This window comes from Ruditapes philippinarum, unplaced genomic scaffold, assembly GCF_026571515.1.
Source record: "Ruditapes philippinarum isolate M1 unplaced genomic scaffold, ASM2657151v2 ctg9518_1_1_1_1, whole genome shotgun sequence".
Taxonomy (NCBI): domain Eukaryota; kingdom Metazoa; phylum Mollusca; class Bivalvia; order Venerida; family Veneridae; genus Ruditapes; species Ruditapes philippinarum.
In genome coordinates this window covers 19,877-35,249 of record NW_026860486.1, presented here as the reverse complement: position 1 = coordinate 35,249, position 15,373 = coordinate 19,877, and the positions used below count along the sequence as shown (strand labels likewise).

Here is a 15,373-nt window from a genome sequence, read left to right as displayed (position 1 = left end):
TTTTTTTTGGCAAGAGATTCCAAAATTTCATTTAAAGTTTTTGATCCTTTTTCCAAAAATTAAATTACCCTTTTTTCCATCTCGTTTAACTTAAAATCTTTTATTAAAATAAAAAGAAACACCCCATTCTAAATTTCATTATTACAACATTTTGAAATTTTAAATTTTTTAAATATTCGACAACAACCGGGTTTTCAAATTTTTTTTATCAATTTTCCTTTTGCCACAACAAGGGTTTCACCTGAAGTTCTTAGCCACAGCTTTTTCTTTAACTGAAATATTAGTATAAAAACATGATCACAAAAGTATGTCAATCTTTTTAATTTTTTATTAAAACACTGCATTTTTGTAACGTCATTTTTATTGGATAATTAGTTTATATTTTACTTTTTAAACACACTGCTTTTATTTAAAAGAAATCTTGCTTTATTCCTTAAATATGCCTGCTGTATAATTAAATTGTTATAAATATTCTACATTTATGCCTTAAAATTGTCTGCCAATAACCCTTTTCTGGTGCTTGGGTTATAAAAACAAAAAACCCTTTAAAAGGGGATAAACCTTCAAAAATTTTTTGACTTTCAAAACATGACTTTCTGAGGGGTTTTTATTTTGCAACAAGCAAAATGAAAAGCATGGGATTTTATCTTTTTAAAAATGAAATCCCAAAACAAAATTGCCTCAGAAAACCCTTACAAATAATTTTCCTTTTTTTTTATATCAAAAATTTTAAGTTTAAAAAAATTCAATTTTCTGATTTTTTTAAATTTTAAACCGATAAAATACAATTTCAAGAAAAACATTTTTTAAGAAAGCAGAGAATACTCACTTTGCAAAAAACCATGCCCTTTTAAATTTGCATTCATTCCAATTAAAAAATCAGAACACACACCAATGGAAAACCGCAAAAAAACAACTAGCTTTCCTTATATGTACCCTTTTTTTCACTACACACAATACAATTTTTTTATCGTTTTAAAAATAAGGACTTCATGACTGATGGAAATTTTTAGGAACATTTTGTGTAGGGTTTAAAACTAATTTATTAAGAGGTTAAAAAAAGTATGTGTAACTCAGGCCGCATATAATTTTTTCAAAAAATTACTTGTGCTAAAATAATATTTTCTTTCATTTAAAATAAAAACAATGACAATTCATATAAAATCAGTTTTCATATTTAGTCAATTATTTATCATTCCTATTCAAAATTCACATGATATCTCAAAATGGTCACAAGCCTAAAAGTTTGTTTGTTTGTTTGATTGGGTTTTATGTAACACCGACACAGTATAGGTCATATGGCGACGTTCAACCTTTACTCGAATGGGTACCTGAGTAGAACCAACAATGTTCCGTAATCTAGCTAGATAGCAGCCTAAAAGAAATCTTTAAAGTAAGCAAATGATAAGTATAGTGTACTCGCCTGTTTAGGACTGAGGAAATAAAACAACATGCCTTGAAACAATGTCTTACGTCGTGAATCCGGGTTAAACGAGACTTCATTAGTGTCTACTTGTGTTTCAGCCAATTCTGGTGTAAACCTGTTGAATATAGTAAGAAAGTAAGAAAGTAACAACTTTATTTAATGAGGCTAACACATTCAGTTTCCTGATCTCCCATGGGGGCCTCAGTATATACAAAATAATACAGTTAAACTTCGTTCGCTCGAACTCGGATCGCTCGAATACCTCCCTTCGCTCGAACTCTTCGCCCAGTCCCGGCAAAATTCCTATATGATATATATTGTTCTACCTCGGATCGCTCGAACACCCATCGCTCGAACTCTCGTCCCTTCGGAAGAAATATAGTGTAAATCACACCTTTTCGGTCGAACACAAACAGACAACAAAAGTTGCGGGTCGACATGTTCTAAATAATTGACAGCCGGCGACACATGTTTTTAACACCTCGTGATGGTGACAAGGGCAATTAAGGTTAATTGATACAAATTAAAAGGTGTTGAAACCGATTTGTTTGTTATGATAAAATTGTATATTTGCCGTGTTTAGTAATCATAAAAAGAAAATAACCCCTGAAATGCGCAAAAGTCAATAAATAAATGACGTTTACCTGGACGGCTTTAATTACAACCGTGGATCATGTAATGTGAATTGTAACAGTGTAATCTATTTATAGAATGATACTTGTACGTGTGTTTATTTTAGTAAATGACTACAAAAATATGCTGCTGTAAAATGTTCTTTTGTTAATATTTAATTAATGCATTGTTTAAAATAAAATTCATCCCATAATAAACATATAACTATATTTTGAACATTGTTCACAGTTTGGATAATGATCGCCCAATTGAACCCAACCAATTACAATATGCATGAATATACATGTAGATTAACACAGTGACCGTTAAATCTGTTTTCAATAGGATAATAATTCTTACTAGGACGTATTCAACAAATGAATGTACTAGCAAACAATTATATTGACGTATTTATCATTTGACCGATATAAGTTTGAAAACCTTCAGGCCTTTGTTCTATGTAATAATTGTTCAACCTCGGTTGGCTCGAACTACCGATCTCTCGAACAAATTTGCACAGGGCCTCCGAGTTCGAGCGAACGAAGTTCGACTGTATAAAATACAATCACAATCAACATTTCGACAACATAAAGATTTACATAAAACATCATTATGTCAATATACATGTAGCAATAAATAAACTTTTATTTCATTATTATGTATGTGTATTATTATTATGTATGTGTATAATTTTATTTCAAGACCAAACAAAGGTAGTATTCTAGTAATCATACATTTTTCCTTCAACATATGAGCCGTGTCATGACAAAACCAACATAATGGGTTTGCGACCAGCATGGATCCAGACCAGCCTGCGCATCCGCGCAGTCTGATCAGGATCCATGCTGTTCGCTTACAGACCCCATAACAAGTAAAGAAACTGATAGCGAACAGCATGGATCCTGAACAGACTGCGTGGATGCACAGGCTGGTCTGGATCCAAGCTGGTCGCAAAAGCACTATGTTGGTTTTGTCATGACGCGGCTCATATTCAGAAAACTAACAAGACCTGTTGAATCTGAAACAAGCAGCTATGACTTAGAAAGGATACATAGCATAATTATAGTCTAAATATTGCAGGAATTTTTTCTACATACATGTACTTAAAAAGGAAACAATTCAAACAAACTTAAAAATGATAGAACATGAATTATAATACCTGCTTGGATCAGGTTTCTCCTCTAAACCTTGCAAATGTTTTTTATATGCTTCTACGTACTGAGGCGTAACTATGAATTTTTGTGATACCAAAGCACTAATTACCTGTAATGAAAAAAACTATTAAATTCACAAATTGGTTTATCTAAAAAATAATACAGTTAAACTTCGTTGGCTCGAACTCGGATCGCTCGAATACCTCCCTTCGCTCGAACTCATCGCCCAGTCCCAGGCAAAATTCCTATATAATATATATTGTTCTGCCTCGGATCGCTCGAACACCGATCGCTCGAACTCTCGAACCTGATCTCTGGTCCCATCGGCAGATATATAGTGAAAATCACACCTTTTCGGTATATATATAGCTATATGTATTTGTCATCCTTTATATTCTCTATACTGAATGTTAACAAAAGTTACAAAACAACACAAATTATTCTATCAAGCTTATGACATCATTCTATCAAGTAGGTGATTTTTTTCCCCATTTATTTTACAGACGAATAAAGGCTGTCTTCCCAAGCCTAAAATAGGTATATTTTTTACTGATTGAAATTCCCAGTGTACATTCTTCACCAGTACCAACTGACTTATATCAGCTAGTTGATATTGTAAAATGACTGAAAGACAGTAAGCTGTCCCTATAGTGTACCAGGCATGTTAAATTCAATTCTCAGTTGTTGGAATTTGATTTCAGGTTTTCCCCCTTTTCTGATTTATTGTGCTATACGAGGGTTGTCCCAAAAGTCTGTGACAAATTTTATAGCCGGTTCATTTTTAACCCCAATAGAAAATAATTCACACATATAACCGTTAAGTTTATTATTTAACATTACAACAAATCATTTACAAAAAATTTACCCTTGTTACTTAGAAATTTTCAGTATTAACGACATTGGTTTGAGTTGCTGGCGCACGTCAAATAATTTACATTTTGTTATGAATAGGCTGAAATTAATTACATATATTTCAAATATCTGATGATGTGTCTGAACAATGTCACGTTGACTTCCTCTGCTGCTATGTTTAAATCATCTCTGAAAATTTTAGTTAAAAAACTTAAAAAACGAAAAAGATACGAATAAATGAAAATATCTCATATAAAATAGGAAAGTTAAAATGGCAACGTCCGAAGAGTTTGCGGCGCAGTGAACATGTCACTCAGGTGTCATGACTATTTCGAGATGACACATGTAACGATTTTCCAAAAATATTCAAAATATAACATTTTAGCAACATATTCTGAGCATTTGTGTACAAAAGGCATGAACGGAACCAGAGTTTTGCGCTACAAAAAGTGAAAATAAGGAAAACATGGATAGGAAGACCGATCTTCGTCGCCTATTTCCTACAGCTAAAAGCAGTAGTAACGAGACCAGAAGTTCACGTATAGCAAAAATTAATGTATGTCATCCAAACATTCAACAGACATAAACAACCACATGTTTTAAGTCAGAAATTGACAATTTATGGGTACCATTATTGCGTTGAAAGCCATTGAGATTATTTGAGAAAGGCGCCTTATATAGATTTAACGCTGTCTTTGACGTTGGACGTGCGCCGCGATTCAGTTAGTTGCCATGGTGTTTATGGCATATTTTTGTTGTTTGTTGATATTTATCTATGAAAATTTGTGAAAAAGTTTAATTATATGGGTTTATAACATATTAAAATATCAAATTCGTACCTGTTTTATATAGCTTTTAAACAATCTTGTCACAGAATATTGGGACAACCCTCGTATATTTCCTTTCAGAAAGTCCCTCCCAGGATATGGAATCCACAGCAGTGCAGGGCAAGTTGTTCGAAGACAACCATCTTAACCAGTCGGCCACTGACACCCCTATATTTACAGATGATAGAGATCTAGGATTTATAATCAGAGTGTACATGAAAGTAGCTCACCTTAATTGTAACACTGATTTTACTCATAACAAGTAAGGAGCAGTCTCTCTGCCATTCAGGGACCATGTGACCACCTAAAGTACACATGTACTGTTTCACCATCTTCTTCACAGCTGCATCAAGACAGGAGGCTGTCAGAACCATAGGCTCGTAAACGATCCTGACAAAATATACAATATTACAAATGTATAGATCTATAAAAACAGCACAATTTTATTTGTACTTGTAGCTGAATGGTGCCAATACTTATCAAACAGTATATTTTCATTGATTTTACATTTCTAATTTATGACTGATAAAAAACTCTCTGTTTATTTGCTATGATAATTGACTTTTTACTCAAGTGTAATTATACAAACTTACATAAACCCTGACTTTGGAGAGCCAAAGTAGATAGAGTCACCATCTTTTAGTATTCTCTCCCCTTCCACTCTTTCACCATTAACCCATGTTCCAAACTTAGATATGTCCTTCAATTTTAGGATTGGTAATCTATTTATATTGGCCTGAAATACCAAACAGATTTTAGAATTCATTAGCAGAAAAAATCTAGATTCTAGACTCTTCATAGTGCATAAGTTTTTACTCTTTTTGTACAAAAAAAAACACTACCTTATACAACAACATTAATGTTTTATAATAATACTCAACATAATTATATTTAACATATAATTCTTTCATACTTATTGGATAGTGTGGCAGACTTATACAACTTATAACAATGTTGAGAAGGATGTAATTTCTAGATATCTTTGCCGTGGATGAACAACATGGTGGAAGTCTTACTGACTAGATTCTAGTCAGATGACCAGATGAAGATATATGTTTTTTTCCATACATAATAACATTGACTGTGATAAACTACTAAGAGGACAATAGCCTAGCCAATCAAGTCTGAGAGGGAAGGTTGGAGCCTTTCTGAGGTCACCATGATGTTTCTATTATTTTTGCAATATTATTGGTTAGGCAGAACAATGATCAGTTGAAGGAATTTGGTTCAAGTTTTACAATAAAGCAAAAGTTGACCCTGAACATGCTAATATTTTAAATGGACTTACCCCTATAACAATCTGAACAAAACCATTCATCTTTTTTAGGGAAAATTGCAAAATATGGACTGAACAGTGCAGACCATGATCAGATGAGACACGTGTTCAAGCTGTTCTTGGTCTGTACTGTAGCACAAGTAGATTCAGTCGCCGCCAGCAGGCTAAAGGTCAAACTAATTATACAAGTCAACACTATACTTACTAGGTTAGCCTCAGAATGCGATACGGTGAGCTCAGCATGTTTACGACTGACTGTCTGGTCGCCAGGCAACAAGATATCACAATCTCGTCGGCCAACAATATATACTTTACCACCTAGTATCACACACTTCTGATCTGAAATATCAAGATTGCAGATGTGAGATCATTTTTAAGAAAAAAGGGGTTTTATAATAGGGCTACTGATCTGAGACTTATTTTTACCAGAGACAAGAATACCATGAAGACTAGAAGTGTGATCTGTTTTTCATGTAGTTAAATTCATGAGACATCAGATAATGTAACTTTGACATAATTTTGATAGGTCTGTCTAGTCGTGCTTGTTGTTTTATCCAAGTATGAATCATTTCAATACATAAATAACATCAAGGAATTAAGAAAATAAAAGCAAAATTCAATTAATGACCTTGGCGACAAGATAATTAAAAGGTCAAGGTCATATCTAAATAATTCAACATGTCCGTTTGGTCACAAGTGCTGTGCGGAACAGTTTTAAATTGATTCTAAATATTACCTGAGTTTTTTTATGAAAAGATATGACAATTGTTTCAGGGCTACAGATAACATTTTGTGTATATTGGATAGTTACCCCTTGTTTTGTGATCTATTGGGTTTTTTCTGTATTTTTTACCCTACCCCCTCTAACCAATTTGGGTTATAAAGCACGAGTTCATGTATTTTACCCAAAATTTCTGACCTACATTGTAGACTGTTGTAGGTTCTGTATGGTTTTAAAAAGCTACTTACTACTTTGCTTTATGGTTTATTGGCCTAGAAGATTTCCAAGCTGCCTGATATAATTCAAAGGTTAAAACAGTCTGAAACAGTATGATCTGCCTGATATACACGTTAAGTACTAATTTACGTCATTACGCACCAGTTCAAATGTAGTTTGCATAAATAAGAATTCATTTACTTTGTCTTACCCTTAGTTATTATTTCTATTGGGTTTTTAGACATTTTAATTGGGTAATAACGCAAATACGCATGTTATCTGCAGCCCTATTGTTTGTATGTTAGTTGTACTCAACAAATAATTTTTCTGATCTGATCGAATATGGGACGGTGTTAGCTGAAAATAGTTCCATTTTCGGATATGTATTGTGATCATTTTGAGTACAACAAAATATGAACAAAATGGCATATCTTATCGTAAAAAAACAAGGATAATTCTAAAAATCTAAGGATTTTATCAGTATGATCAGTTAAACGTTATTTCTGTTATTACGTCCTTATTAAAACAGTTAGCATTTTTTCTAACCGTTACCGTTAGGGGTAACTGTAACAATATCTCTACCCTTTCTTCCTCAGCAAAAAATCTGTTTCAGTTAGACTCTTTTACTCCTTATTTGGTAAAAATCACAGGTGCTTGAAACAAACTTTTTTTTGTTTTATATGGGCTATATACTATAGAGCAGTTGTTTTTTCCCCTACTTTGGGAATGGTGTCGGTACCAGACAGATTGGGAAAAAAATCCATCGGTTTGACTCAAATTGGGAATTTTACATAAGAAAATTAAGATGCAAAATATTCTTTGAGAATTCTTTTATCCAGGGAGACATGAAAATTATACATAATAAACACTTAAAAACCATGCATTATTAACTTTAATGATTATTTTTTCTTCTTGAGGTTGAAAAAAATTGATAATCATAACATAAATAATGATACATACATAAATAATGTTAAGGTGTGAAACACTAAAAGTAAAACTAAATTTAATTAAGAAATTAAATAGGTACAAATATCACTCATGTGGTTATACTTAGTTTTTATCACATATCACTTATCAATGGCATTTCTGTTTTGTTTACCTTTAAATTTGCTGATTTTTTAGGAAATATTTAGTGTTATTTGATTTTTGAGGAAATATTCAGTGTTATTTGATTTTTGAGGAAATATTCAGTGTTATTTGATTTTTGAGGAAATATTCAGTGTTATTTGATTTTTGAGGAAATATTCAGTGTTATTTGATTTTTGAGGAAATATTCAGTGTTATTTGAATTTTGAGGAAATATCCAGTGTTATTTGATTTTTGAGGAAATATTCAGTGTTATTTGATTTTTGAGGAAATTTTCAGTGTTATTTTTGGAATTTATCAGTCATGAATTGGGAAATTTATTGTCTGATTTCTATTGGGAACAGTGCCGTTTTCCGGTATCAGTTATATAAGGGAACTAGAAATGTGTCATCATGCCACGGATGCCCCCGCATGCAGCCAAAATTTCAGATGGTGCATTAATTATTTTTTTCATTTTAAGTTCAAAGCCCTTAAAACTTTTCAATCCCAAACCAAAATCGCAAGCTAACATTGCAAGCTTGTCACAAGCTTGCTGCAAGCTTAAGTTGCAAGCTTGCTACTGGCTAGTAATTGGAACCTTGCGGCAAGCTTGCGATCAGTTATTTAAAAAAAATCTGACTGCAAACTAGTTAATATTTAAGCTTGCGCAAGCTTAATCGCAAGCTTGCGCAAGCTTAATCGCAAGCTTGCGCAAGCTTAATCGCAAGCTTGCGCAAGCTTAATCGTAAGCTTGCGCAAGCTTATTTGCAAGCTTGCGCAGGTTTATCTGCAAGCCTGCACAGGCTAAGTCGCAAGCTTGTGCATGTATAACTACAAGCTTAATGTATAAGCTTGCGCAAGCTTAATGTATAAGCTTGCGCAAGCTTAATCGCAGGCTTGCAAAAACTGTAAACCCTATTTGGAAAGGGAGCTGCTACGTATAACAGTCTCTGAATCCTATATAGCATGAAAAAAAAAAAGGCATTAATTACCATGATAAACTTATTTAATCATAAATTGTAAAAAGAAGCTGATGTTAAATTTTTCCTATACTAATGTTTTCTTCCAATTACCATGGTAAATAGTCCAGCCTTGATGGAATGACATTGAAAAAATCCAGCCTAATTCCAGCATCCCTGAATGTTCTTAAAATGTAAAATTCTGGGATGGAATTCAGCACAGGAATGTTTGGGGTAGAATTTTTATGAGTTGAACATGATCACATATTTCTTTCACAAAATTTAATACATATCCTTTAGTCCAAATACAGAATAGAACAGCCTGCATTCACTATAACACAAACAGTTTTTTTCTAGCTGCAGGTTTTGGTAGGTTCTTGTTTTCTTAGAATCCAACACTTTGTTTTAAGCAATTATTTTGCTCTTAGTCTGTCAGTGACAAACTATTCAATCTTAAATTTGTTTTAAATGTTTCTGATTATTTAAATTACTATTTCTTTTATCGGTGTCCATTTTTAGTCCTCTGCCAGTGTTTCCTAGAACTTCTTATGGTTGTGCTGACCTTTAAAGATAAAATTCATAATTAATTAAATACAGATGCAGTAATGAACTATGTTTTATTGCATAAATGCAGTTATATTACATATCTTTTAATAACATCGAATCTAATGTTTCAACAGTATTAACTATTAAATATTAACTATGCTTATGCATTTTCAAAAAATACTAAAGCAATGCAGTATATCTTATTTCAATGTGCACAAATGTTTAAGAATTTCTCTGTATGAGAATTAAGTAAATTTGTGACAATATTTATTACCCAGTATGTATTTTTTCAAGAAAAGATGTGGAATAGAAAAGTATTGAGATTTAATAATATACCTTTTCAGGATTAATACTGCACATCATTATTAAACACTGCCGCTATTTCTCACAGTCAGCACTTATGTCCCAGCCTGCAAATTATTTATGTATAATGTAATTTTAGATTGTTCCATTGAAAACACAACACATACATGTAAAATAACAAATGATTATGATTGACCCTGTTCAGCTGTACAACTTAACTACTGATTGTACCATTTAGTCCTATTTAATCAAATTGATTTAATTTGTTTAATTTGCAGGAAATGAAAAAGATCTACTAACATGCCATTTAAACAATATAAACAATCATTAAAAAGAAATCATTGAATAATTTATATTTTACAGATTATACATGTATAGATTAAAAAGAATTATCAGAAAAACAAATGCATGAAGTTGAAAATATAAAAACAACCTTGATCTCTTGTTACAAATGTTAATAATTTGATATATAACCTGTTTCTGCATTAATGTAACTTAAGGTTTATAAATACCTGATTCTGTTGTATATCTCCTTGTCCCAGGTGATTCTGATTGTTATCATACCAATACTTAAACACTTTAAATGTTAAACAAAACAATATCTCCAAAACTGCTAAAATATCAAGTACATCCTCTGCTCTCTTTGCTGACCCAGATATCTTAGAATTCAAATTTTACAACAGTTACTGTAAAACTGGACAGGTCTATCATTATGTAAAGCAGGGTTAATCTACTCATCATTTTAACTTTCATTCTTTGAGCGTAAAAGAAAATATCAAATAGCTAATAGATATATAGATTTTAAAAATCATTACAAATTTTTGTACAAAAAGATTGCAATGTCCTTCTAGACACATTCTGCATATGAAATTTATAATGTTATCTCTCCCCAAAATAATCACATGGAACAGCCTGATCTGTCGGAATGACCAGGGAGTAAATTAGTCATGCACAGATGGTCAATGAATTTTATCAAGGCTCTGATGTGTGTAGCGTAAAATCTCAGTGGATGTAGTATTTATTTTCCTAAATAAAAGCAATATATATTGATTAATTTAATATAGAATATATATGAGATTATTTCATGCACTGTTTTTGTTTTGTTTATTTATTTATTGTTATCCAAAAACATGAATTCTTAGAATTTAACAAGAGCTGTCCGTAAGACAGCGCGCTCGACTTTTTTATTGCTTGCCAATAAAAAAAGTTTTTGCAGTAAAAGGCAATACAAGAATCTCTGTATTTTTAAAGTGAACAATGGCCATGAGCATTAAGATATTTAGTGAAGAATTATTTTATTATGACATAATTTATGGTAAAGTGAACAAGTGGATAGGAATGAATTTTTTTAGATTTTTTAAGTTTTTTAGTGCTTGCCTATAATACAAAACATTGACAGTTAAGGGCCATAATTCAAATAAAATCTTTGACAGAATTACCTTCTCCTGGACATGTTTGGGAATCATGATTGTAAACAAGTATTCCAACTTTCAAATTAATATCTCAAACAGTTCAGTCAAAAAGTGGACTGGTACTAAAAACTTAACCAAGATTCTAAGTCGATAAAAGGCCTTAATTTTTAAAAACAAATCCTTGACAGAGTTACCTTCTCTTGCGTACAGATGGGGGTAATGATGTGAAATAGCATTAAAAGTTTCAAAGCAATATCTCAAAGGGTTAAGGCAATAAGTGGATTTTACCCATATTCAATGTATTTTCTAAGTCAAAAAGGGGCATAATTCTGTCAAAAACCTTGACAGAGTTATGTCCTCTTGTCTGTTGATGAAGGTCGTGATGGTAAACAAGTATGGTCAGTTTCAAAGCAATACCTCCAATGGTTTTGAAATAAAGTGAGGTGGTACAAAAAACTTAACCAAGCTCAATACACTTTCTAAGTCAAAAAAGGGCCATAATTCTGTCAAAAACCTTGACAGAGTTATGTACTCTTGTCTGTAGATGGAGGTTATGATGGTGAACAAGTATGGTAAGTTTCAAAGCCATACTTGTAATACTTCTGAAATAAAGTGGGGTGGTACGAAAAACTTAACCAAGGTGTGACGCCGACGCCGACGCCGGGGCGAGTAGGATAGCTCCCCCTTTCATAGAAAAGTCGAGCTAAAAATGGCAAGCAATGCAATCCCATCTTGATTATTATAGTGTCTGAATGATTGAATCACAGACTTTAATTAATTTATAGTTAAACTTAAAGCCTGTAATTAAATGGATATTATTTCATTGTACATAACTTCATGTAGATTTATCGAAATAATAATATGTATTTAACAATCAATTCATTTACTTCTTTTGCACAGACATTTTTTCTGAGATGACCCTTTTCCAACTACATGAAATGTATAAAGTGTCAAATTTCAAATCATTTACAGTAACTTGCATTAAAATAGATGATGATTTTATATTTTTTTCGTAAATTTACAATACTGAGCTGAATATATAAAATAACTAATAACTAATAATAAACTTTAGCGTGGTAATCTAGTTTAAACTAGTTAATTATCACTGATACTATCATTTTTGGATATTTTTTTTAATGTGTACACTTTTGACAAAAATTTTCTAAGTGTTTCAATTACTTTAACAAGAAATTTCTAAGTGTAGATTTGTACAAAAATTTTCTAAGTGTCTAATAATTGCAAGCTTGCGGCATTGCAAGCTTACATCAAATGTTTGCAAGCTTGCATGAATTTTAAACAAGCTTGCAATATATTTCAAAAGTCATCGCAAGCTTGCGCAAGCTTGTTGCAAGCATGCAGCAACCTTGTATTTAAGCTGTAAGCTTGCGGCAAGCTTGTGACAAGCTTGCGGCAAGCTTGTCGCAGGCATGCATTTTGGTTTGGGATATGTTAACACAAACCATTTTCATACAATGTTCAAGACACTGAAATTATTCAGTCTTAACCTTTTAAAAATAGCATATTGCATATTTGTAGCCAAAATAATGGCTAAAAGTATGAGTGCTGAAACTGAAAGTTCAAAATTTTTCCAACATTCAGGAAAGATAAGTTTGTCTAAAATCATTGAACCATGACCAAATTCAAACTTAAACTGCTTATTCCTAAGATGTATCAATATTATTTTCAAAGTGAAAGGGACAGAACTCTGCCAAAAAATCATCAAACCATGACCAAATTCCAACTTGACCTGCCAATCCCTTTGACAATTCCATATGTCAAATTTAAGTTGAATATATGTAACACTGTTGGGTAGATAATGAACAGAAACTGTAAATTTCATATTATTTTCAAAGTGAAAGGGGCATAACTCTGCCAAAAATCATTGAACCATGACCAAATTCGAACTTGGCCTTGGCATTCCTTTGACGCATCCATATGTCAAGTTTGAGTTGAATGTGTTGTACCTTTGGGGAGATAATGAACGGAAACTGAAAATTTCATATTATTTTCAAAGTAAAAGGGGCATAACTCTGCCAAAAATCATCGAACCATGACCAAATATGAACTTGACCTGTATTTTCTCATGACATATCCATATGTCAAGTTTGAGTTGAATGTGTTGTACTGTTGGGGAGATAATGAACTGAAACTGAAAATTTCATATTATTTTCAAAGTAAAGGGGCATAACTCTGCCAAAAAATCATCAAACCATGACCTGTATTTTCTCATGACATATCAATATGTCAAGTTTGAGTTGAATGCGTGCGTTGTACCGTTGGGGAGATAATTAACGGAAACTGAAATTTCATATTATTTTCAAAGTAAAAGGGGCATAACTCTGCCAAAAATCATCGAACCATGACCAAATTCGAGCTTGACTTGTATTTTCTCATGACATATCCATATGTCAAATTTGAGTTGAAAGTTGTTTTAAGCACCTGAGGTAAAAAGTATATATTTCTAATTTATATCCTGTTATTGTGGGGCCCTTGAAAGACTAAACTTGGTTGGACAATTTTTATAAAACATTTTGGTACAGTATTTTTTAGCCTGATACCCAGAAAAATATCTTTTTAAGACAATTGAATAGAAAGGAAGAAAGATCGTAACCGTAAGCAAAACAAAAAATATTTTCCGTTTGTATATACTGACCTTCACCCTCTATGTGAAGCGGGTGCTTTCTCGTATTATCGTGGAATTTGATTGGTTGTTAAGGCTGGTCACTGATGTGATGATTTTATTCTACACACCAGTTCAAATAATTAGTGCAACTCCTAATGAGGTTAAATTGCTTAGCATCGCTTCCATCAGTTTTAAAATAAATATTCCATGATAATACAAGAAACCACGATAATTTAATATGAGAAACAGGGATAATTTGATTTGGTCCAAAATGCACATTTGAATGTCATTTGCAGTGTTGCATCTAGGCCGCGCGATTGCGCGATTTGCGCCTTTTTTTATGCAGATTGCGCATTTTAATGAAGTCAGCTAAGTTGCGCATCTGATGATCTTTTCAACTTAATTCAGTTTATCTTCATCATATCTTGAACGCTTCAGCCATGTTTGTTTTCACTCGTGGTTATGACTAAAATACGTACTAAATCGCTTAATCGCATGTAGCAGCCAACTGAGTCATCTCACGTGTGTTTTGTAGTATTCGTCAATATTTTATTTTTTTTACTTCCGTTTTTGAGCGGACGATAGCTGTCAAAAATGCCTGAATGTAAAAAAAATGACTTCTTTTCGGTATGTCATATTGTAAGGTAAATGTATGTCACCCACATTTTTTTCAAATCCCCCACATTTTTCAATTGAGTGGTGGACAATCCCCCATAATTTTGAAATTCTAGATGCAACACTGCATTTGACAGAAGTCTCCAATGTATGATCCGAAATGTTCAATGCGTGGTCCGAAATGTCCAAATATCTGGTCCGAAGTGTCCTAAGTTAACACCTTGTCCGAAGTGTCTGGTCCGAAATGTCCATGGTCCGAAATGTCCAATTATCCGATATATTCGATACTTGTCTACTTTTTGCACCCAAAAATCTTGGAAAAATAATCAATCAATACAACTTGTTCAATTTCAATACCAGGATTGTTACTGGATATCAGGAAAAACATGTCAATCTGTCTCAAATTATTTTTGCATCTTCTTTTCAACTTCCCGCAAAGTTTTTTTTAAGAGTAACTTCCCTTTAATTCATTTGGAATGCATCTGTTTTGATCACTAATCAACACGGATTAAACTGAAAATGAATTTAAGGTATGTTTTTCACAAATATTGTTTCAATACGCTCTTTATTCAACATTTTATCAAGCATACTTGTTACTTCTAAGTGTAATTATGTCACAGCTTGAATAATTGATATGATAATTGAAAGAACGCAAATTCTTTAAAAAAAATTAAATTGACAAAAAAATGTGCACCTGTTGAACTATATTAACTTTTAATTAAAATGCATAAAAACACTAAATCCTTCAAATATATTGAACAATCCC

General features: G+C 32.3%; 2 protein-coding genes across 2 annotated transcripts in view; one reads left to right on the top strand and one right to left on the bottom strand.

The window, feature by feature from the left end:
• Positions 1-1,423: 1,423 nt before the first annotated feature.
• LOC132760276 (nibrin-like) lies at positions 1,424-15,053 on the bottom strand (the record flags this gene model as incomplete). Its single annotated transcript, XM_060752230.1, is given in 6 exon segments — positions 1,424-1,541; positions 3,198-3,301; positions 5,102-5,261; positions 5,465-5,607; positions 6,353-6,486; positions 14,965-15,053. Coding segments are annotated over 6 exon segments (690 nt in total), but the record flags the coding sequence as incomplete, so codon positions are not given.
• Positions 15,029-15,373, top strand: part of LOC132760275 (uncharacterized) — a gene marked incomplete at its 3' end in the record, with an annotated part of 19,454 nt that continues 19,109 nt past the window's right edge. The window contains 1 exon segment of the mRNA XM_060752228.1: positions 15,029-15,137.